The sequence below is a fragment of the Salmo salar genome, chromosome ssa13 (assembly GCF_905237065.1).
Source record: "Salmo salar chromosome ssa13, Ssal_v3.1, whole genome shotgun sequence".
Taxonomy (NCBI): Eukaryota; Metazoa; Chordata; class Actinopteri; order Salmoniformes; family Salmonidae; genus Salmo; species Salmo salar.
Genome location: NC_059454.1, coordinates 87882398 through 87907289, shown reverse-complemented (window position 1 = coordinate 87907289; position 24892 = coordinate 87882398). Strand labels below are relative to the sequence as shown.

The 24892-nt window shown below is 42.8% G+C and overlaps 1 protein-coding gene across 3 annotated transcripts in view; it reads right to left on the bottom strand.

Moving 5' to 3' along the window:
• Window positions 1–24892, bottom strand: part of LOC106568079 (seizure protein 6) — a 265552-nt gene that overhangs the window by 103686 nt on the left and 136974 nt on the right. For all 3 annotated transcript variants that reach the window (XM_045692343.1, XM_045692342.1, XM_014138090.2), the window contains exons 2-3: window positions 18378–19160; window positions 17691–17830 (exon numbers count right to left, since the gene is read on the bottom strand). In XM_045692343.1, the coding sequence (XP_045548299.1) occupies window positions 17691–17830; window positions 18378–19160 (923 nt within the window). The remainder of the gene's footprint in view (window positions 1–17690; window positions 17831–18377; window positions 19161–24892) is intronic.

The window sequence follows — 24892 nt, the reverse complement described above, 5'->3', positions numbered from 1 at the left end:
AACCTGTTTTCGCTTTGTCTTTATGGGGTATTGTGTGTAGATTGATGAGGAAAAGTTTTATTTAATCCATTTCAGAATAAGGCTGTAATGTAACAAAATGTGGAAAAAGTCAAGGAGTCTGAATACACTGTATTCCCTGGCTTCAATCACTCTCTGCTGTCACCCGAGAGGGTGGGAGACTGTCTGTTAGTGCTGAGCGATTCGTGCTTTTTGAGGTCGGTTCGGTTTCGGTTAGATTATTAAAAAATAAATCACCGTTTTCAGAGATGTTTTTTTTTAAACACTAAATGGATTATGAAATAATGACATTAAAATTAATTTAGAGCTTCCTTCAGCCATCACCTGCCTTTTCCCTGACACTGACAATGGGTTGAACGCTGCATCAATATAAAATAAAACAATCAAAGGTGCACTATGCCGAACTCACTGCACCATTTCCTGGTAGCTAAAATTCTAATAGTTTGCCTAATTTCAGTTTATGTGACAGAAAATGCAAATATAGTGTAGAGACTCATTGCAATCTAAACCGCTGTGAAATATATTTTCAATTACCAAAAATATATTGTATTTCCAGCTATTTGAAGCTGGTGTAAAAACTAAACTTAAAAACAGGAAGCATGGCAATGGCATACATAGAACAGATCTACAGATTCTTAGACTGCTATCAATGAGAATGACAGATCTACTGTATAACTCACAATTCTATGTGAATTTGGTTGGGTCAACTAAAAAGTTACAAATTACAGCTTTAGTAAGAGCCCCATGATGGTTGTGAATACCCATTACTGCTTTTCACTTATTAACCATAATTCATTCACATGACTTATTTTATTTAAATAAAAACACTTTTATTATGTATATTACTTTGTTTTTATTGACGGCTTTATTATTTTTCATTCTTTGAAGTCATCTCTGCTCAGGCAGTAGCAGCCAGCCAGCCAGACAACCATCGAACGTTATCTCTGTGCTCCCCATTGAACGAGTCATCCTATTTAGCTTGGCTAGTAGTCAAATTTTTACTAGTTCCTCAAAGGAGATAAGGCATACTTTCAAGACTGTTTATTACCAGCTACTTCAACTATCAATCAGGTAGAGTTACATCATGAACTGTCTCTATCCCTCTCGCCGTTGTGCTGTGTTGTCAAACCTCCCATGTGGTCTCATATGGTCTGTGTGTTAATCCGCCTCTGGTCCATGGCCGGAAAGAACAGGTACAATGGATTATGGTCATTGTAGTTAATTACCATGATTCTGCACTGAATTAGGTTGAATATTTGCCTAATGAAAACTACACCTTCCAATCAGCCTAGTGTCCCACATACTGTAGCTCTTGACTTAATGTCTCTAGTGAATGATTAGATGCTGTTTCTAGAGGCTCCCAAGTGGCGCAGTGGTCTAAGGCGCTGCATCTCAGTGCATCACATCTGGCTGTGATTGGGAGTCCCACAGGGTGGTCCATCATTGGCTGGGGTAGGCCATTGTTGTAAATATGAATTTGTTCTTAACTGACTTGCCTAGTTAAGTATATATATTTTTTTATTAAATAAAGAAATGGCTCGTTGAGGGCACAAAAAAATGCAAACTAAATGGAATTCAAGTAATTGAACCGAAGTTGTGAATTACTTGTTTAAAAAACATTATTTTCATCAGTCACTCAGCACTACCGTCAATTGAGTTGTTCTATCTCTCTAACCGAACACTAGGCCTAGTATGTAACTGTACAGCTCTTTATCACATTTGTCCCAGGGCCACCAACCATTCATCCACTGCTCTGTGTCTTTGAGTCCCTGTCCACTGGGAACAAACTGGTTAAATCAACATTGTTTCAATGTAATTTGGCAACATATTGTGATGTGGAATCTACAGCAAAAATACATTGCATTTGAAAAGAGTTATCACTGTTGTTTTGAGGGTAAAATTTCAACCACAGGATTGTTATCATGGTAACCAATCTTCAGCATATCCAAACCTTGTATAAAATATGTAGAATCAGTACCTTTGAAACAACGTGAGATCTTCAAAACTAATAGCCACTATAATAAAAAAACAATAGGCTGGGCAGCACCTCCTACTGGAGAGTTGATCTATCTACAGCTATCCCTTCAGTCTCCCATTCAGGGTTTTAACCAAGCCCTGCTTGGCTCTGATATTTGCCACTGACTATAACCAATGTGCTATCATGAGAATGATTGTTGAGAAATCTCCACTTAAGAGATTCGCTATTGCTATCAAAGTCATTCCAAAGGGTAGGTTTAACAGAGCAAATGAAATGTAACCATGCTTTATCAATCATATATCATCAATGATGCAATTTAATAAATGTTGGATTCACATCTCCATCTCAACCAAACATCTATAGAATAGGATTCAATCAAATCAAACTGTACTTAAAGTGCATTTAAAGTTTGATCTGATTTTGTCCTATACTTTCATTTAGATTTTTAGGTTGAAATTATTATTATTAATTTGTAGACAAACTGGAATGAAAGCCAGACAACGTGGGACAGAGGGAGCTATCCAAGCAGAAAAGAAAACTCTTTCAAATGTTGATATTTGGTTGCTTTGACAACCAAACACAATTCAATATCACTTTTGTAATATGGTAAATAGCCTATTAATTTTGTCGACAAGTTGAATTCAGGTCTCCATCTCAACCAAAAATAGAAATGTAGGAAATAAAATAATAAGATTAAACCAGTGGCTCAGATCTAACTATCCAAGCAGTAAATACATATCCTTTACATTTTCATATTTGGTTGTGTTGTCAACCAAACACAATAAAATATTAAGACCATTTTACAAACTAATGTAACAGTATTTATTGAACCTTAAACTGAGTAACACATCCATGGCCACTTTGAGGTTACTGAAACAATAAATGTCTTCTTATGGAATCTGTCACGCCCTGACCTGAGAGAGCCGTTTTTCTCTGTTTGGTTAGGTCAGGGTGTGACATGGGGTGGGCATTCTGTGTGTTGTATGTCTATGTTTTTTTCTTCTGTGATTGGCCGAGTATGGTTTCCAATCAGAGGCAGCTGTCATTCGTTGTCTCTGATTGGGAATCATACTTAGGCAGCCCTTTTTTTTCCCCCCCAACAGTCAGTTGTGGGATCTTGTCTTTGTGTTGCATGCCTAGCTTTTTGGTCGTTGTATTGTTTATTGGTTTTGCTGGTTCACATTGTAAATAAATATGATGAACCCAACTCACGCTGTGCCTTGGTCTACCCTTAGCGACGAACGTCACAGAATCCCAGGTCTGTGGACATCTTCACAATTGTTATAATAATCTGCAGATAATCTCAAACGTCATTGATCAACTGCACCATGTACTTTAATGGAATCTCAACTGCAATCCAGATCACTTGGTTGTGCTATTAGATGAAGCACAGCAATAACACATTGTTGGTGTATAAATAAACAAAACATCTAACATTGAATATCCATTGGAATTTGGTTGTGCTTTTAGATGGTTGAAAGCATAGTGATAACACATTGGGAATGACTAACTTTTTGAGTAGGTGAAAATAGGTTGGAATCTCATTGATCAACGTATCTACCAAATGTTACCCAATTCTCAGTGGGTGATTCAATCGGTGCGTTTGGTCCAGTTGCATCTCACATGGTCATAGTCCTTCCATCAGGCAGTATGCCTCGGTGATCTGCTCTCCAGCACCAGCCTTTCATTCTGTATACTCCACTACATACAGTCGCAGACTTACCATTACACAGAAGAGGCAATTGCCTCAGGTCTCACATCATCAAGGGGACTCGTGAGATGGGCATGAAAAAAATAATAGTATTCGAGTTCCCGTGCATTGTTTCACGTGATATGATTGCAAACGTGACTTTAATTGAAATTAAGATGCAGCAATTAGGCGTTTTCAGAGTGGGGCAGAGATAAGAAAGATATTTAATTTTAACAGAACAATTACTTAAGTTAACACATTTTTTCTGCTGATAATACTGCCATCGTCGTCGAGGCAGAGGACATGTATGTGTAGCTCATGTATCAGATGCTGTCTGTCCAAAAAGAGTGCGGCATGTCAGACAACATCAGATACATGGGCTACATATAGTAAGACAGAGGGTGCATTCTCAAGTGAGTTTCAGCTACTTGTGAATTAAAGGAAAGTTGTTGGGTGCAAAGTGCAATGTTCGGGTGCTGGAATTGTTTTGGATGAATGTGCGACGGTAACCTACTTTTTGAAGTGATTTGTTTGACTATCAGATGGAAATATCATGACTGGTTGTATTCATGGCACATTAAAAGTTAAATAACAAGCCTTTACTATAACCCCCCCCAAAAAATATGAGGGAGGGTGACCTCAGACTGGCCTTTGCTTGGGGCCTTCAAATCACTAAGTCTGCCCCTGACTACACAGAGACAAGAGTGCACTGGAAAGAAAGAGAGCTACTATATCAAAACCCAGAGTGAGGGAGCGGTGGGTGGTGCTTATATTCGTCCTATTTCAAACGTGTACAAGTGTGTAACAGTACACGTGTGATTTGGAAATGTGTTTTTTTTGCATATCCCAATGCTCCCTGATATACTGTCAGAGAGTGGGGACACAGCCAGAGTCTGACATTATCAACGGCGACCTTGGTCCAATTAGGGTTAAGTGCCATGCTCAAGGGCACATCGACTGAAGATAGCAGGAGAAAAACAGACAAACAAACACCCTCCATCTAAACTTATCTTAGCCCTCCAGCGCAGGGCTGACAAAGCTCACACATTTTAAAGTCTGAATATTCTATCCTAGTAAATTAGGTGTTGGAGTATAGTAAATTAGGTGTTAGTTTGGAGTATTAGAAATGCCAGGGAAGGGGTAATGTGGGGATATTTTAACAGGAAGGGCAAAAGAATAAGCAAGTAAACATTAATACATTACCATTTGTGTCTGTGGTAAGCCTAAAACTAATCATGACCCATTTTCTTAGGCTGATGATTTACATAAGCCCAAAAACAAATAATGGAATAGCTGGTTTACCTAGATGTAAACAGTAGAATGCAACATCAGATATTCTACATTTCCAACTATACATCCTGAAGCCCATTCTGCCCTCTAATTACTTATAAAACTGTGAGCAAGTCTTGGCACCACCCACCTTTGACTATCATTAAAGGTCCAATGCAGCTGTTTTTATCTCAATATAAAATCATTTCTGGGTAAGAATTAAGTACCTTGCTGTGATTGTTTCAATTAAAATGGTCAAAAAGAAACAAAAGAAGCTTCTTAGCTAACAGCACTTTCTCAAGCGAAATTTTGCTAAGACTGTCTGGGAGTGGATTGAGTGGGGAAGGGAAAACCAAAAATGTGTTGTTATTGGCAGAAAGGTTTGGAACTCTCTTTCTTATTGGTCAATTAACTAATTTACCGCATGGTGTCACCATGGAACCCCAAAACTCCACCCCACCAAAACAGGCTGATGCTTTTCTTTTCAAACAGCTCTGAGAGGAAAAGGTCCATTCTTTTCCACTGTGTCAGCGCCGAGGGGTTGCGCATCTTCCAAACACTCTGGGAAGCGCACACATGATAAAGCTGTTGACATTTTTGATGGACATTTCATTAAGAAACAGTGTGCTTCTGAAGAGACTGCATTGTCAGCAGCAAGCTTGTTGTGCGGGTGAGTCAGTAATTCAGTGTGTTTCTGATCTTAAAGTGCTAGCGCAGTCCTGTCTTTAGTTTGGATATCAAAAGCCTTGTTCACATTGGCAGTTTGAAATGACTCGAATTATGTTTTTTTTGTTTTTAAATATCCAATTAGAATCTGTTATTTTTTCTGCAGTCTGACAGCCAAAAAGCACATTGAATCGAATATTTCAAGTTACATTTCAAACCACATTGGTAGGTGGTTTGAAGTCATATACAAATCTAATTCCTGGCCATGCGATTTGTGTCTAAAAGGTCAAATCAAATGTATTTGCTCTCAAGTGGTTTTTAGACTTATTTGGCATATCTTGTTGCTTGCTAGCTACTCTGTTGACAGTTTAACAATACCATGTGGTAAACTACCTTTAATTGTTTACAAACAAATTTCTGAATATGCTAGAAAGCTAATCAGCTACCTACTGTTGACTGCTGTGGCTAGCCAAAAATGACTAATTTTAAAGTTGATTCATCTTATCCTTTGAGGCTTTAAAATTGTTCTTACACTATGATTTAAGATTAAAAGCAACTGAAATACATTCCTGGCATGCATTGCTGTCACCTTAGCTTGCTACATAAGTTCTGCATGTAGGAAGCACAAGCACCACCAGCAATCAGCTTACACCACTGCGCACACACCCGCAGTTAGTATGTCAACTAGTGTAGGCATGTCAGCGAATGACTGCTGTCTGAACACACACAAATCCAGTTTTGCCACTTGTAACTTGCTGTTTGGACAGTCAGTATTCCAAAACTGATTTGAGCATTAAGGCCTGCAGTGTGAACACGGTTTAAGAGATGAAATTATCAGGGCCCAGATAATTGAAAGAATCGCAAGCTCACTTGTTTGGGAGAGGCTTCTCCTTGAAGATGATTATCTGACTTTAGCAAAAGCTGTAGTCAAAGCTTCCCAAGTGAAATCAGCAGCTCACTGTGCAACTAAGATCTCTGAGGCACAGACACATGACTTCAGTGCTGTTTAAGCTGTGCAGGAGTCTCAGTTTTCAGACTGTAGCTGCCACTCAGATGGTGACATGAGTGACTCAGTGCAGTTAATGAGACCCTAGACACGTCAACGGTGTGCCAACTGTGGTTCCAATAGACACAATGGGCTCCGGAGTGGTGCAGCGGTCTAAGGCACTGCATCTCAGTGCAAGGCGCATCACTACAGTCCCTGGTTCAAATCCTGACTGTATCTCCGGCTGAGTCCTATGGGCGGCACACAATTGGCCCGGGTTTAGCCGGGGTAGGCCATCATTGTAAATAAGAATTTGTTCTTAACTGACTTGCCTAGTTAATTTAAAAAAATGTGCGTACCTCTTATTGCCCTGCTCATATGTAGAAGATGTCCAGAAACCAAACCATTTTGCAAAGTGGTGTAGGTCAGCGCCAGCCCCCAGTGCAGCAACACTAACACTCCATGGACACAACCCCTGCTGTTATTGATACTGTGGGCTCACACCAGGCTGGGTCATGCCCTTTCCTTTTACTGGCCTGGTTGGTTCAAACCCAGCGGTATTATGCCCCACGGACACACCCCCTCTTGTCGTTCACGCAGTTGGGTCAAACCCGTCTGGATCATGCCCTGCGGCCACACCCCCTCCTGTCACTCGCACTTTTGGCTCAAACCCAGCTGGGTTTTCCACTTGTTTTCCATACAGGTGATTCGTGTATTCCTCTCGTTCTAGACACAGGAGCAAAAGTGTCGCTCCTCAACATGGCCACCTACGAGCAGTTATTGTCCCGCCTACCCCTCTGGCCCAGCCTTAACCTGTACGGATATAGGCGCTCAGTGATTGATGTCGTCTGCCTTATACACTCACCTGTACAGTTTAGCAAGAAGGCCCTCACTCAGTTCCCCTTCCACATCACACAGCAGGGCACTAATATCTTAGGTCTGGACATGTTCACCAGCCTGGGGTTATCTTTGTTGTCCAATAGTGGCCCAGCCTTTTCAATGGCGTAGGTGCTCTGACAACATAAACCCAACATTGATGTCCATGATGAACGTCTGCAAGCAGTCTTCGCAGTGCTCAGTCAGCACAACCTTACACTCAACACTGAGTGCCAGAGATCGAATTCATCGGGTTCTGCATGTCAGCCCGAGGGCTCTCACCGTTGCAGTCAAATGTGGAACCCATCCATTTTGTCCTGGAACCGACATCTGCTGCACAACTCGCCTAATTTCTGGGAACGACGGGTTACGACACCCGACTGTGCACATGCTGTCCACTCCCTCAGATAACTGCTGATCAACACCATCATGCTGTAAACGCTATACCCACTCCAATTTGCATACCGCCCCACAGATGACGCAATCTCAATCGCACTCCACACTGATCTTTCCTACCTGGACAAAAGGAACACCTATGTGAGAATGCTGTTCATTGACTACAGCTCAGTGTTCAACACCATAGTGCCCACAAAACTCCTCACTAAGCTAAGGACCCTGGGACTAAACACCTCCCTCTGCACCTGGTGGGCTGCCCCAGGTGTTAAGGGTAGGCAACAACACATCTGCCACGCTGATCCTCAATGCTGGGGCCCCTCAGGGGTGCTTAGTCCCCTCCTGTACTCTCTGTTCTCTGTCTAGTGGTTAGGATTCGGCACGCTCATCGCCGTGGCCTGGGTTCGATTCCCAGTCAGGGAACTACTCTTTGTGCTCCCGAGTGGCGCAGCGGTCTAAGGTACTGCATCTAAGTGCAAGAGGCATCACTATAGTCCCTGGTTCAGGGATCACATCTGACCATCATTGGGAGTCCCATAGGGTGGCGCACAATTGGCACAGCGTCGTCCGGGTTTGGCCGGGGTAGGCCGTCATCGTAAATAAGAATTTAACTGACTGGCCTAGTTAAATAACTGACTTGCCAAGCACGACTCCAACAGCATCATTAAGTCCTGGTCAGTCCCTGGATGGGAGACCAGATGCTGCTGGAAGTGGTGTTGGAGGGCCAGTAGGAGGCACTCTTTCCTCTGGTCTAAAAAATATCCCAATGCCCTAGGGCAGTGATTGGGGACACTGCCCTGTGTAGGGTGCCGTCTTTCGGATGGGTCGTTAAATGGGTGTCCTGACTGAGGTCATTAAAGATCCCATGGCACTTATTGTAAGAGTAGGGGTGTTAACCCAGGTGTCCTGGCTAAATTCCCAAGCTGTCCCTCATACCATCATGGTCACCTAATCATCCCCAGCTTACAATTGGCTCATTCATCCCCCTCCTCTCCCCTGTAACTATTCCCCAGGTCATTGCTGTAAATGAGAATGTGTTCTCAGTCAACTTACCTGGTAAAATAACGGTAAAATAAATAACGTTTGCTTCAACAGTGGTAGGCCTGATCACCAACAACGATGAGACAGCCTATAGGGAGGAGGTCAGAGACCTAGCAGTGTGGTGTCAGGACAACAACCTCTCCCTCAATGTGAGCAAGACAAAGGAGCTGATCTTGAACTATAGGAAAAGGAGGGCCAAACAGGCCCCCATTAACATCGACGGGGCTGAAGTGGAGCAGGTTGAGTTTCAAGTTCCTTGGTGTCCACATCACCAACGAACTATCATGGTCCAAACACACCAAGACAGTTGTGAAGAGAACACGACAACACCTTTTCCCCCTCAGGAGACTGAAAGGATTTGGCATGGGTCCCCAGATCCTCAAAAAGTTCTACAGCTGCACCATCGAGAGCGACCAGTTGCATCTCCGCCTGGTATGGCAACTGCTTGGCATCTGACCGTAAGGCGCTACAGAGGGTAGTGCATACGACTCAGTACATCACTGGGGCCAAGCTTCCTGACATCCAGGACCTATATACTAGGCGGTGCCAGTGGAAGACTGTTCTCTCTGCTATCGCACGGCACGAGGTACTGTCTAGGACCAAAGGCTCCTTCACAGCTTTTACCCCCAAGCCATAAGAATGCTGAACAATAATCAAATGGCCACCGGGACTACTTATATTGACCCCCCCCCCATACACACACACACACTTTTTTTACACTGCTGCTCCTCACTGTTTATTATCTATGCACAGTCACTTTACAAATTTCCTTGACTTACATGTACCCCCACACATTGACTACCGGTACCCCCTGTATATAGCCTTGTTATTGTTATGTAATTTTCTTGTTACTTTTTATACATTTTTTATTTATTAAATGTTTTCTTAACACTATTTCTTGAGCTGCATTGTTGGTTAAGGGCTTGTAAGTAAGAATTTCACAGTAAGGTCTACACCTGTTGTATTTGACACATGTGACAAATACAATTTGATTTGACCTGTCTTGGCCAACTTTGACCTCACCAGTCTAACTCTGGTCACCTGTGCTGCATCAGCCACAGCAGTGGGACCTCCCTCAGCTCCAGGACGGCGTTGCGAAGCCGGTGGCCTTCGCCTCTCGAGCATTGAGCCCCATCGAACAGAAGTACTCCATTGGCGAGAGGGAGGCACTGTCATGTCTGGGCCTGTGACCGATTGCATATTTACATCTACGGACATTCTTTCACCATGCGCACCGACCAACAGGCCCTCAAAGCCTTGATGTTTACCGCTGGGTCGGGTCACAAAACCCTTCGTATGTGCCGCTGGTTAGAACGCCTCCAGAAGTATAACTTTTAGCTGCAGCTCACACCAGGCAGGGACAATGTTGTGGCCTACCTCCTTTCACACTCAGTTCCCCCAAACTCCACGTGTTCACACATTGACTCGTAGGAGGATCTCATCCAGCTCCTACACTCACCTCTCCAAGACACAGTGTCGCTCAAGGAGCTGTCTGAAGAATGAGTCAATGTTGGCCGTTTTATGACGATTGTAAATAGCTTGCAGGAACTCTGTCTCCCACTGCAGAAATGGAAGTTAAAAATCCCTTTGTTACAACAGAGATTTTGTAGTATTGTAACATCCAAAATTGGATAATGAAACTATTTCTGTAATCCGAACATTTGGAATGGTCCGTGGGTATTTAAAGTTCAATCTTGTCAAATTCATAACGATTTTGTGATGTCATTAAATACGGTAGAACAACATTATGTGTCTCTGAAAGTGTGTCTCGCTGTCTCTGAAAGTGTACAGTTCCCAGTTGTCAGGTTAACATCTACATGTTGTGGAACTTATATGATTAAATATGAAACTCCGTTCTAACAGACACTCCGAGACCAACCTACTACAACTATAAAGGACATGGTGACCTCTGGTGGACAACCAGAGACTTACACAACCAGAGACTTCTGATGAATTACTCTCCATAGACAAACCGGTTGATATCAACAGAGAGACGACAAGGACATGCAAGTGTAAATATGTGTTGCATTTCTAAATCCGAATGAGCGGTTGTTGGGGTGCTACATATCCATATTTATGAAGCGTGTTATTCAACTGAATGTACGATAGTTGAATTCCCTTGTCTCTTCTTCTTCCGTTCTTTCTCCCCCCCCCCCCTTTCATTGTGTAACAAGCCATCATATCGGGTTAGTCCACTAAGGACTTTTCATTGCATCATGTTAGTAACCAATGAATAATCTATTTTTTATATATTTTTATTTAACCAGGTAGGCCAGTTGAGAACAAGTTCTCATTTACAACTGTGACCTGGCCAAGATCAAGCAGAGCACTGCAACAAAAAACAACACAGTTACACATGGGATAAACAAAAGTACAGTCAATAACACAATAGAAAATCAATATACAGTGTGTGCAAATGGAGTAAGGAGGTAAGGCAATAAATAGGCCATAGTAGCAAAGTAATTACAATTTAGCAAATTAACACTGGAGTGATAGATGTGCAAATGATAATGTGCAAGTATCCTGTGTGTGTGTGTGTGTGTGTGTGTGTGTTATGTATTTCTGTGTGATTAGTTAGTTAGTTAGTAAATAAATAATTAAGCCAATTTTGTATATCGCTGATTCATCATTTATGCTAGGGTTCATGCCGATATCCAAGAATTTTGCGACATTCAGAATGAGACTGATAAGGTAACTATTAGAAAATGATTGATTGAATGACGGCTATGATAACGAGATATCTGATCTATTCTTCAGTTCATTTGGGAAACTGTAACTCATTAAACAAACTTTTTCCGTGGTTCCCCAGATTACTACTTAATTAATTGTTGTATGATTAATTTAACTGCGTAATACTTGAATGTGGTATGTAATTATTCGATGAATAGCCGTCATCACATCACATCATCATGACCGTGCTATAATACATAGCCAATGGCTGGCCGTCACAGCTCCCACCGGAACGGAAAACATATGCCAGGTTCAAACATGAGCTGTCAAGCTGGAATGCCACATCTGGCACGTGGAAACTGCACCATCGTACCAAGCAGCCTCAGGGGACGAATGTTGGCACCTTGACATTGTGAAGCTGAAGCACTGCTGCCGGGACCTGGTATGGTGGCCTGGCATCGATCATGATATCGAAAGGCTAGTACGTGACTGTGCACCATGTCTTGTCAGTAGATAGACAGGCCCACCTCCGTCACCACCACTGCAACCACTGGCTTGGCCCCCCCGTCCATGGGAGCATATCCAACGGGACATCTGCAGTGAACTTCACAATATGCCACAACACCAATACTTCTTGTTGGTTGCGGGTGACCTACATTCAAATTGGTCAGAGGTCACACCCATGGGCTCTGTCACATCAGGGTCCATCTTAAACTTTGTGGATATGCTCTTTGCTCGCTGGGAACTGCCTGCAACTCTGACCATGGACAACAGCCCTCAGCTGGTCTCAGACGAGTTCAGCTCTTACATCCAAAGCAAGAGCTCCCCAAGTGGCGCAGCGGGCTCGCGAATGGCGCAGCGGTCTAAGGCACTGCATCTCAGTGCAAGAGGTGTCACTGCAGTCCCTGGTTCGAATCCAGGCGGCATCACATCTGGCCGTGATTGGGAGTCCCATAGGGCAACGCACAATTGGCCCAGCGTCGTCAGGGTTTGGCCGGAGTAAGCCGTCATTGTAAATAATAATTTGTTCTTAACTGACTTGCCTAGTTAAATAAAAATAAAGAGGATCAATCATATAAGAACAGCCTACTACCACACGCGGGTCAAATGGGTGGAGAGGTTCAATAAAACTCTGAAAAACTGAGAGCTCACTTAGTTCAGGGTTTCTCCTTCGCCAAATCCTTGTCGCAAACTCTGCTGCACTACAGAGCTGCTCAACACTCCTCCACCGGAGTCTCTGCTGCCAAGCTGAGGCTAGGACGTGAACTTAAGCTGTCCTAATACAGGCTCCATCCCTCTGTTGGCAACACTATAGCCTCAAGTCAGCACTGATTGTTTCGTGTAGTTATCTGAAGTCATAGTTGATTTGGTTGTTCTATTTCCATTGTATGTGAGATGCTAACACTTTAGCTCTAAGCAGGGCTCACTTCCTGAATCCTAGCTCGTGTTTGGGCATAGACACAGGCTAATTGGTTTCCCGCAACTAAGTATACGTTACACAGAAGTTTAGATCCCTGAGGCACTGATCAGATCTGATGTCCCAATCCCTTCCTCACGATGGAGGAGGATGTCCAAAGCACTTAATTCCTGGCAACTAGCTGGAGACTCTCTAATAATAGCTTTGCATTTACAAGGCGCTGTGAAATAATTTTGTAAGAAGATAAAAGTCAAAGAGATGTCATCTGTTTGACTGTGAGCATGACACTGGGCCTGGTGAGAGGAGGAGACCTCCTGGGCTCCACATGATAGATCCTTTCTGATCTCTTTCACAAGGAACACTGATGATGAAAAGAGCTGTAGAGGCTGGATTGGTGACTCAATTTTCCAAATGTACATAATTGAATGAGGAACCTTTTCAAGTGGAGATGATGGGTGTTTCTGAGGGAGAGGACACCCACTCCAGTCTGTGTACCTTTGCTTAAAAAAAAAAATGTGTGTGTAATATATACACACACACACACACAGTGAAGTCAGAAGTTTACATGCACTTAGGTTGGAGTCTTTAAAACTCATTTTTCAACCACTCCACAAATTTCTTGTTAACAAACTATAGTTTTGGCAAGTCGGTTAGGACATCTACTTTGTGCATGACAAGTGATTTTTCCAACAATTGTTTACAGACAGATTATTTCAGTTATAATCACTGTATCACAATTCCAGTGTGTCAGAAGTTTACATACACTAAGTTGACTGTGCCTTTTATACAGCTTGGAAAATTCCAGCAAATGATGTCATGGCTTTAGAACCTTCTGATAGGCTAATTGACATCATTTGAGTCAATTGGAGATTGTACCTGTGGATGTATTTCAAAGCCTACCTTCAAACTCAGTGCCTCTTTGCTTGACATCATGGGAAAATCAAAAGAAATCAGCCAAGACCTCAGAAAAAAACTGTAGACCTCTGCAAGTCTGAATCATCCTTGGGAGCAATTTACAAACGCCTGAAGGTACCACGTTCATCAGTACAAACAATAGCATGCAAGTATAAACACCATGGGACCACGCAGCCGTCATACCGCTCAGGAAGGAGACGCGTTCTGTCTCCTAGAGATGAACATACTTTGGTTATACATACTTTGAAAATAAAAATCAATCCCAGAAAAACAGCAAAGGACCTTGTGAAGATGCTGTAGGAAACGGGTACAAAAGTATCTATATCCACAGTAAAACAAGTCCAATATCGACAACCTGAAAGGCAGCTCAGCAAGGAGGAAGCCACTGCTCCAAATCCGCCATAAAAAAGCCAGACTATGGTTTGCAACTACACATGGGGACAAAGATCACACTTTTTGGAGAAATGTCCTCTGGTCTGATGAAACAAAAATAGAACTGTTTGGCCATAATGACCATCGTCATGTTTGGAGGAAAAAGGGGGAAGGAGACAAGTAGTGGTTTAGCCATGCTCTGAAGGACAAAAGTCTAACATACAGTAGCAATGTTAAGTCCTAATGGACAGCATCCCAGCATACTTCTTGCTAAGTAATTGGTGGTTTGTGACGGGCAATTTTCAGCTGAAGGGGAAAAACATCATTACTCTGTCCATTGCAGGAGACAATTTATTAGGAATGCCACAGACTTTCATTCACCTACAGGGGTAGTGTCACTTTCTCTTTAGAAAAAGCATCTTCTAAAATATTTTGCTAATTGAAAGATTGTTTGTTTGTGCATGTGTAATCAAAAGGGGATGATTGCTTTGTGAAGAATTTAGACTAAATGTATTTAATGTCAACTCTTGTTTTTCTGATTTAGGACTGGATTCAATCCGTATCGTGGAAGTATCAGGAAGATCTACATTAAAATGCAAAGGAAATTGAGCCGACACATGCAGAGTTTACCGTGAATGCAGTCTCCGCGAACGCCGGAACATTGCCTTTTAAATGTCAATCTGCCTACAGTGGTGGAAAAAGTACCCAATTGTCATACTTGAGTACGAGTAAAGATGCCTTAATAGAAAATGACTCAAGTAAAAGTGAGTCACCCAGCAAAATTCTACTTTAGTTAGTCTAATAGTATTTGGTTTTAAATATACTTAAGTATCAAAAGTATAACTAATTTCACATTCTTTATATTAAACAAACCAGCCCGCACAATTTTTTTAAATATTTTTTTTAATTACGGATAGCCAGGGGCACACTCCAATACTCAGACTTCATTTACAAATGAAGCATTTTGTGTTTAGTGAGTCTGCCAGACCAGAGGCAGTAGGGATGACCAGGGATGTTCTTATGAGAAGTGCTTGAATTGGACTGTTTTCCTGTCATGCTAAGCATTTGAAATGTAACAAGTACTTTTGGGTGTCAGGGAAAATGCATGAAGTAAAAAGTACATTATTTTCCTTAGGAATGTAGTTAAGTAAAAGTTGTCAAAAATATAAATAGTAAAGTACAGATACCCCAAAAAATGACTTTAGTACTTAAGAAAAAAATACTTTTAAAGTACTTTACACCACTGTCTAACTATAACATGAATATTCCGCGATACATCTGCGATACGGATTGAATCGAGCCCGAAATCATAGAAAATACACTACTACAGTCATGGCTACTGAACCAGGTACAAGGAACACCCCCAGAGACTAAACAATTGCTGGAAACAGCAACAGTATGCAACTATAGCTAAAGCAGTTTACTATGAATTAAAATGGGTCCATTTCCATGAGACAAAATTATATGAATGATATAAAATGCACAGTTTGTATTGCATCATGCAATGTATGATGAATATATTGTGAAATACATGTAACTGCCAAAATAAAGGGAACACCAACATAACACCGCCAGAACAGCTTCAATGCATCTGGGCATAGATTCTACAAGTGTCTGGAACTCTATTGAAGTGATGTGACATCATTCTTCAACAAGAAATTCCATAATTTGGTGTTTTGTTGATGGTGATGGAAAACACTGTCTCAGGCACCGCTCCAGAATCTCCCAGAAGTGTTTCAACTGCTAAAATGGGACAAGGTCTGTCCATGATAAGGCGTTGCTATGCTTTCTTGACATCTGCCAACCAGACAGGTCCTACAGGCCTAGGTTTGTCGCACTTGGACTACTGTTCAGTTGGTGGTCATGTGCGGCAAAGAGGGACATACTGTTGGTAAATTGCAGTTGTTCCAGAACAGAGTAGCACGTATTGCACTTAGATGTATGTCAGTAACATGCATGTCAATCTCTCCTGGCTCAAAGTTGAGGAGAGATTGACTGCATCAGTATTGGTCTTTGTGTGAGGTGTTGATGTGTTGAAGGTACTGAACTGTCTGTTCAAGCAGTTGACAACACAAGACATGCAATCAGAGGACTCTTCACAGTCCCCAGGTCCAGAACAGAAGCTGGGAAATGCACAGTATTAAATAGAGACATGGCTGCAAGGAACTCTCTGCCACCCCAGGTATCTCATGCTAGCAATAAAACCAGATTCCAAAATCCAGATAAAAGAACACCTTATGGGACAATGGGGACTGTGAAAAGAAACAGCCATTATATTTTACAATCAATCAATGAAGCTACTTCAATACAGAAATTACCATATGGATATTACAGTTGATGCAATACTTGTTTGTTGATGCAAGTATATTTGTTTCTTAAATAATGTCTGGGAAAATAAATGAATCTAAATGCATTTCGACCCATTCTTATGTAGGCTCCACATACATAAATATAAGTAACTTATGATTATTTTTGGTGGGGGAAATAGATGCACCATCCCTTCCCTGCAGAAAGTAATGAATGATGCCTGCTTCCGTAGATAAACACTGATTGGATGCAGCCAAAGACCAGTGAAAGAGATGCATACAAAGTAAGGGCCCTCTGAATGCATGCTAGCAAATGGAACTCCGGGTTTATCTTTTAACTATGCATTTTGTAAAAAAAATTGTCGGCCATTGTAAATAGATGAATTATGAAATTACATCTGACTAAACATTTCGCTATGCAGTGATGTCCCTGGTTCCGTCTCTGTATTGATTGTGGTGGGACTGTTGACATGACAGCACAGGGATAACAAGTTCCACATGAATGGATAGAACCACATCAAGCAAACAAGAGCCCTGCTGAATTTTTGTGTTCCCTTACCATTCCAAGAGAACATTTTCAGGATCGACTATGATGGGTTTTTTTTTTTAAGCTGCTCGGTCACAAGAAAGACACTTACTAAACATGAAGCGCAGTTTATTTTTTTATTCTATTTTCCTTTGAAGTCATCTGACGCTCCAGGCTTTGTAATGGCAGAAATTCATAAATGTTGGTATTTGCTTCATGAGCAAGCTGAAGTGTTCTGTTAGTTTGAGATTCCAATAGATACATTTGGGCATCTGAAAATAGCATAAAGGTGCAACGCACTTCATCAGAGCCGCTGGCTCTAGTGACAGCCATGATTACTCCATAGATAATTAGGTTAAATTAAGGTAGGGAAGAAAGAGTGAGAGAGAGGACTGTGGGGCTGAAACAATGTGTCCAGCAACACTAACTCAAGGCCTACTGGCAAACCTGCACATAACAGCCGTCCTATCATTTCCATTAACATTTACACTGAGCAAGCTTTCATTAAAACCTTGAAGTGTGAACCCCATAAAAGGGACAACATAGACAGTATCCTGTCTTCACTGACCTGTACTTCAATCCCGTATCCCAGGTAGACGGTCACCACGTAGGTGCAGTCCACTTCAGGGTCAGGCAACGAAGCTGAGGAATGCAGCTGTGGAATCTCAATGTGACCCTCTGGGTCAGTGAAATTCACAGTGCAGGGACCTGGCACAGAAGAGAGAGAAATACAAGTGATCCCTCTTCCCAGACGACTGATCCCTTTCTGACAGCCCATCTGTGTTTCAGTGGCCCTCTAACCCCCTCATTAACTCCCCAGGTTTTCTGCCTCACAGCCAGGGCCTGGCTATCACACGGCCCCTCAGCCATCTAGACCCACTGGACAGGACAGCCAGGCAGCACAGATCAGGTGGAGCCAACCTTGGCATATTGGTTTGATGCATGATCAGCTTCGTGATCCTGGGTGCCGGATGAATGGGAGAAGTCATCAATGGAAGGATGAGCAACACTGACTGGCCCTCTCAGATGCTGTTCCTGCCTCGCTGTACAAAACTCTGACTAAAGTCGGAGTAAACACTGTTAGTGAGAGGCAGTTAGGTTGATAGGTTGTGATTTGGCGATTCCTGTATTAAAGCTGCTTCTCCTAAGCCATCGTCATCACAGAAAAGCTGCATTTGCCAATTAGATGTAACTGGATTTGCATACTTCTAGTTTCACTCTATATTCATATGAGACCAATAGAAATAGAAGGTACCTGGTGTCTGCATGGTGGTAATGGTGGTGGTTGTGATGATGGTTGTGGTGGTGGTTCCCTCATCCACCTCTCCTGTGGATGCTGCGGTCAGTTTGGTGAGCTGGATGCCAGGGCCTGTCCTGTTCTTTACCCCTGATTCCTCTGACTCCCCTTTCTCCACCCTCACTGAGGTGGTCAGCACAGGGGGTGCCACGGTGGTCTCCATGACAACTGCCCTCTGACTATGGAGGCTTCCATTCGGGGAGGGGAGGACATTGGGTCTGCGGCCACTGACTGTAGGGGCAGTGTTTGCCACTACTGTGGTGGTCAGGGAGTCTGGGGTCACTGTCACCTTCTCTGCCTCCCTGGCCTCGTCCTCGGCTGGCTTGTCCTTCTGAGCCATGCTCACCAGTAGCCCCGGGGTTGTAGGAGCAGAGGTGGTGAGTGGTGTTGTGGCAGCCACCGTGGCAGTAGTGGCTATGTCAGAGAAGGCAGGGGTGTCCTCATGTTGCACGAGGCGAGTCGAAGCGTCTCCCACCTCAAGAGCGGAAACAGAGTCAGGCATTGTAGGATGTCCTGCCACATCTCCATGGTCTGTGAAGAACTGCTGGTCCCCCTGGAAGTTTTTAGTGAGCAGGTGTTCATGGAGGGCGAAGCCTCTGAAGATGGGCCAGTGGTTGGGGACGTTCATGGTGGATGCTGTGGTGAAATGGTTGCTCTCACTCGCTGTGTCCTGTGTGGGGGAGTGTGTGAAGGCTCCACTGTCTGACTCCACTCTCCTCTGGCCCACAGCATTGACATTCTCTAGAGAAGACAATGGAGAGAAACACACAGACAACATGGAGATATTAGAGCATACCAGAAGACAACAAATACCAGAGAACATGATTCCTAAATATAACATTGCATAGAAAATAGATTTTCTTAGTACAAAAATCTAAATTGGATACATGATATCTGGCTCTGCTGTAATTGCTAAATCTGTTCTTTAGTCTAGGGCTAGGGACTGTAACTTACCAGGATCTAAGGAGCATTATGAATGGATATCATGTTAGATAGAAGGTTAAGTGCTGTGGCTAGTGAGCAAAGTGGAACAATAAAAACCCAGATTAATTAATTACCACTGTAGACATTGTCATGAGGCCTTTTAAGAACCCCCCCCCCCACCCCCATGATAAGCCTTTGAATACTTTTATTCCTCCTTCCTCCAATTATCCAAAGTAAAGATTTTGCTCAAAATTTCTCGTGATGATTACCAAATGTAATAATGGCTGAGCCGTAGAGAGTAATTATTCCCACCTGCAGCAGGTGAAATGCAATCAGGAAGCCCCGGGGTATGGGTGCTAAATTCAAGAAGGGGAGGGCTGATGATGAAAATTCCAAATTACTCTCATACAGTATTTCTATAAGAAGCCAAAACCAGTGTTCAGTGTACTTGCTCTCAAGAATTATAGAGGAAAATTATCAGTGCTTTTGAAAGTGGCTTTATTTTGCCGGAATGACAACTTTAGTGTCAAAAGACACCAGAGGATGTCTCTCAGGGTGAATTATGAGCAACAACATGATTGTCTTTCATCTCTTCTACATTTATCTCCATTAGTATATGGAATGCCTTTAAATAGTTATGTGACAGATTAATAATGACAGTCCTCACTGTGAAGCCTGCAGCATGTCAGCATGAGTGATCATTATCGAAGACAAGCGCTGCAATCACAGCCAAAAAGAGTAAAGAAAATTGAAATATTCATCTGACTTCTGGGATAAAATATTAAAAGACACAAGTTTTCTAAAGGACAGACTCCAGCTGAAGGATAGGATGACTTTCAGGATGTAGATTACCCCTAGTGTGCACACACACACAGACACACTGCTTGATCCACACTCCTTAAAGTGATGCTCCAGTAGTTTTAAAGTAGTATCATTTCAGACAGTAGTTTTGAAAGTATTGCTCATGAGCCAAAACGGGCCCCTGAAAATTGTGCACAATTGTTTTTGTTTTTTTGCAATTTGTATGATATGTTACAAATTTCAATTCATACAATACATTACAAATTTGTAAGTTCTTAAAAATATATATATTTGTACCTTTATTTAACTAGGCAAGTCAGTTAAGAACAAATTCTTATTTACAATGACGGCCTACCGGGGAACAGTGGGTTAACTGCCTTGTTCAGGGGCAGAACAACAGATTTTTACCTTGTCAGCTCGGGGATTCGATCCAGAAATCTTTTGGTTACTGGCCCAACACTGTAACCACTAGGCTACCTGTAGCCCGTTCTTAAAATCTGCATATTTAACCACATGACAGAAAAATAAGTAAAACATGAAAACATACAGGCCTTGTAGTGGTAAACCACTTTGGACATTTATAAAATTGTGTTATATAGGTACTGTTATTTTCTACAAAAACAGACACAGCTGCCAAAACAACAGGCAGTGTACAGGGATTGCTATGGTACAGCAGTGATAATGACGGTTTCTCTTGTCCTTTATCAGAGTAGGACTTCTGTGAATTGGAAATAAAGGACTTCCTAAAGCTCTCTGATGTTAAACTGCATTATTTGTCCTGGGATTTTTTTTTAACAATAATTGTCCTTGACAGTTTCATCACTTATGGTCGTGCTGTGGGGACAAATAGAGATGCAACTATTCAGTAGACTGAATATAGGCTACAGTATAGTAAGTGAGTAAGGTTGTTATTATGAAAAATGTGCTAATTACTCTGTCTAAACGTATCACAAGATGAATGGTGGTTCACTGTTTATAAATAGTAGACTACTAGGCTACATATGTAAGTCTGACATTGATGTCAAACCTCACAATAAGCACAGTAATATGCACACAATAATGCAATTATTGTGGATAGTCAGGTTAATATAGTAGTTAGTTTAAAATGTTTACATGCTTTGCAAGAAGAGCAATTTCCCTAATAATCCTGTTTACATGGTCACATCTGAAATCAGGCTACTGATGGTGACCTTGATAAAAGCAGAAAATCGCCAATCCAAATGCTGTCTGATGCCACAGTAGGTGTTACTACACACTCTTTGCCGCAAAGTACTATGGATCATACTAACTCTCCCTGAGGCTGGATGGTAGTTTTAGGATTTACAGTGACGAGTCAATGAGGATGTTTGCACACCTTTTTGTGAGCAGGGCTGTCTGAATCTGAAGCCTTTCAAATGGAGATGTTGACTCACAGTTCTAGATCTTGGCACGATTTCTCACTCCAATCTTTTAGAAATGTATTTTCTTTTAAATTTCTCAGATGGAAAAAGATAGAGACCCAGGGGATCTAATCATCCTGGTACTGATGAGAAACATAATCTGTAACACCTTCTTTCATTCAGATGGAGTTACCAGCACTGAGACTGACACCAGGTGAGGAACCAAAAACATGTTTACTCCATGTCAGTAGAACTAGGATAAACCCTTTACACATCCAGTGGGGTGCAATCTTGAAAATGAGACTTTTACATACCAGCAAAACGGATAAAAAAACAACACCTCTCACACAATAGTTAAGCCATAAGAAACACAAAGCTTTTCTTGACCCTCAGCCAACCTCTAGACTGACAATTGAACACAACTGTAACTTATCACTCAGAGAAAACTGCACCCAAGTTGAACTGTTGGATGTGCTTTAGTTTGTTGCCTCTGCTTGCATTAATTATTAACAGAAATAGATAAGACGCACCATTCATTCATATTGTATGCATTATCCTGTAGTCACAGCAACTGCTGTGTATTCTGAACTACAGCAGACTAAAAAAGAGATCAAACAAAGTCATTCGCCCTTCATGACTTTGTGATATAGCTCTCCTTGACCTATGACAAGCATTTGGCTACACCCGCAATAACATCTGCTAAATATGTGTATGTGACCAATAGAATTTCATTTGATTTTATTTGATGTGAGTAAAACTTTTAAACAGGTTAACACTCGCAAGGCCGCCGTGCCAGATGGAATACCAGGGCGCGTTCTCAAAGCATACGCAGACCAACTGGCAAGTGTCTTCACGGACATTTTCAATCTCCCTTTGTCCCAGTCTGAAACATGCAGGTATTACAGACTTGGTCAGGGAGAGGTAGAAAATGTCAGTGAAAGCACCCGCCAGTACGCATCCTGGTAATCGGTCTGACTGTGTGGCCTTGTGAATGATAACCTATTTTACATTTTTTTATTTCTTTTATTTATTTCACCTTTATTTAACCAGGTATATCTGCTACGGAGAGTGAGATCATCCAGAACTGCTGGTGCTCTCATTCATTGTTCATTGTTGCTTGCCTCAAAGCTAGGTATGTAGCTTGTCTGGTAGGCTCGGGTCACTGGGTATGTTGCTTGACTGGTAGACTCGGGTCACTGGGAAGCTCACTGGGTTTCCCTTTGTAATCCGTGATAGTTTGCAAGCCCTGCCACATCTGACAGGCGTCAGAGCCGGCGTAGTAGGATTCGATCTTAGTCCTATATTGATGCCTTGCCTGTTTGATGGCTCGTCAGAGGTTGTAGCGGAATTTCTTCTAAGGGTCCGGGTCAGTCTTTCACTCCTTGAAAGAAGCAGCTCTTGCCTTTAGTTCAGTTTGTATGTTGCCTGTAATCCATGGCTTTTGGTTGGGATATGTAGATACGGTTACAGTGGGGACGACGTAGTCGATGCACTTGTTAGTGAAGCCGGTGACGGATGTGGTAAACTCCTCGATGTTATCAGATGAATACCGGAACATATTCCAGTCTGTGCTAGTGAAGCAGTCCTTTAGTTAATCATCTGTTTCATTGGTATCACGGTTGTCAAAAGGAGAATAGGACCAAAGTGCAGTGTGTGTGTTGTTCCACATTTTATTTCTACTGTGAAACTATGCAATACATAAATACACTGAATGAAAAAAAATAAAAAACTGTGACGCAGAGATGAACACATACACAACTCAAAATGAATCACCCACAAAACCCAGGTGGAGAAATCCCTACTTAAGTATGATCTCCAATTAGAGACAACGAGGACCAGCTGCCTCTAATTGGAGATCATCCCAAACAAAACCCCAACATAAAAATAGAAAACTAGAACCTAAAACTAGAAATAACCCCCCTTCACGCCCTGACCTACTCTACCATAGAAAATAACATCTTTCTATGGTCAGGACGTGACAGTACCCCCCCCCAAAGGTGCGGACTCCGACCGCACCTAGACAAAACAACAAACCCCCCCAAAAAAAAAAAAAAAAAAAAAAAAAAAGGGTGGGCAGGGTGGGTAACTTGTCTATGGCGACTCTGGTGCAGTTCCCAGAACCCTATCATCCAACGGATCTTCCCACAGAGGAGGCGGCTCCGGTTCAGGGCGTAAACCCCGCTCCGCCCGCTGATCCCTCTGCTTCAGTACCACCGGACCGTGGATCGTCATCGGAGGAACCGGACTGTAGATCATCGCTGGAGGAACCGGACTGCAGATCATCGCCGGAGGTTCCGGGCTGCGGGCCGCCGCAGGAGGTTCCGGGCTGCGGGCCGCCTCAGGAGGTTCCGGGCTGCGGGCCGCCTCAGGAGGTTCCGGGCTGCGGGCCGCCTCAGGAGGTTCCGGGCTGCGGGCCGCCTCAGGAGGTTCCGGGCTGCGGGCCGCCTCAGGAAGCTCTGGACTGGGAACTGTCGCCGGAAGCTCTGGACTGGGAATGCGCACTGGAGGCCGGAAGCTCTGGACTGGGAATGCGCACTGGAGGCCTGATGCGTGGGGGTGGCACAGGTGGTGCCAGACTAGTAACACTCACCTCAGGGCGAGTGCGGGGAGCAGGAACAGGACACCCTGGACTGGGCAGGTGCACTGGAGGCCTGATGCGTGGGGGTGTCATAGGTGGCGCCATTCTGGTGACATGCACCTCAGGGCAAGTGCGAGGAGCAGGCACAGGACGTACCAGGCTGGATAGACTCACTGGAGGCCGGGTACGTGGGGCAGGAACAGGATATACTGGGCCGTGGAGGCGCACCGGAGGTCTCGAGCGTATAGCTGCCCTGACCTACTCTACCATAGAAAATAACATCTTTCTATGGTCAGGACGTGACAATTGGACAACTTCCGTATTGAGTGCGTCACTGGTACTTCCTGTTTGAGTTTTTGTTTGTAAGCAGGAATCAGGAGGATAGAATTATTGTCAGGTGCAGCAAAGAATGACCTAGCAAAGCAGCAGCTTGCTCAAAACCAAGCAGCACACATTGCCCTTAACTGCAAACACAGAACTAACATCAACAACATGCATGATGTCTTTCATGGTTGAGGAGAAATTGATTACTTCTCTTTTAGTATTTTTAAGAAACATTTGTGTCAAATGTTTAACCACTTGTATAATCTACTGGCATATACTTCAAAACAGACATACATGTACATACCCCACCAGACACACCGCTATGGGTTTCTTCATGTTACCAAAACCAAAAACAGATTGATGGCGTCACTCAGATATGTATAGAGCCATAATCATCGTGGAATGCTCTGCCACCAGAGGTTACTTAAAAAACGGATTTAAAAATATATATTGTATCACAGCGCTCT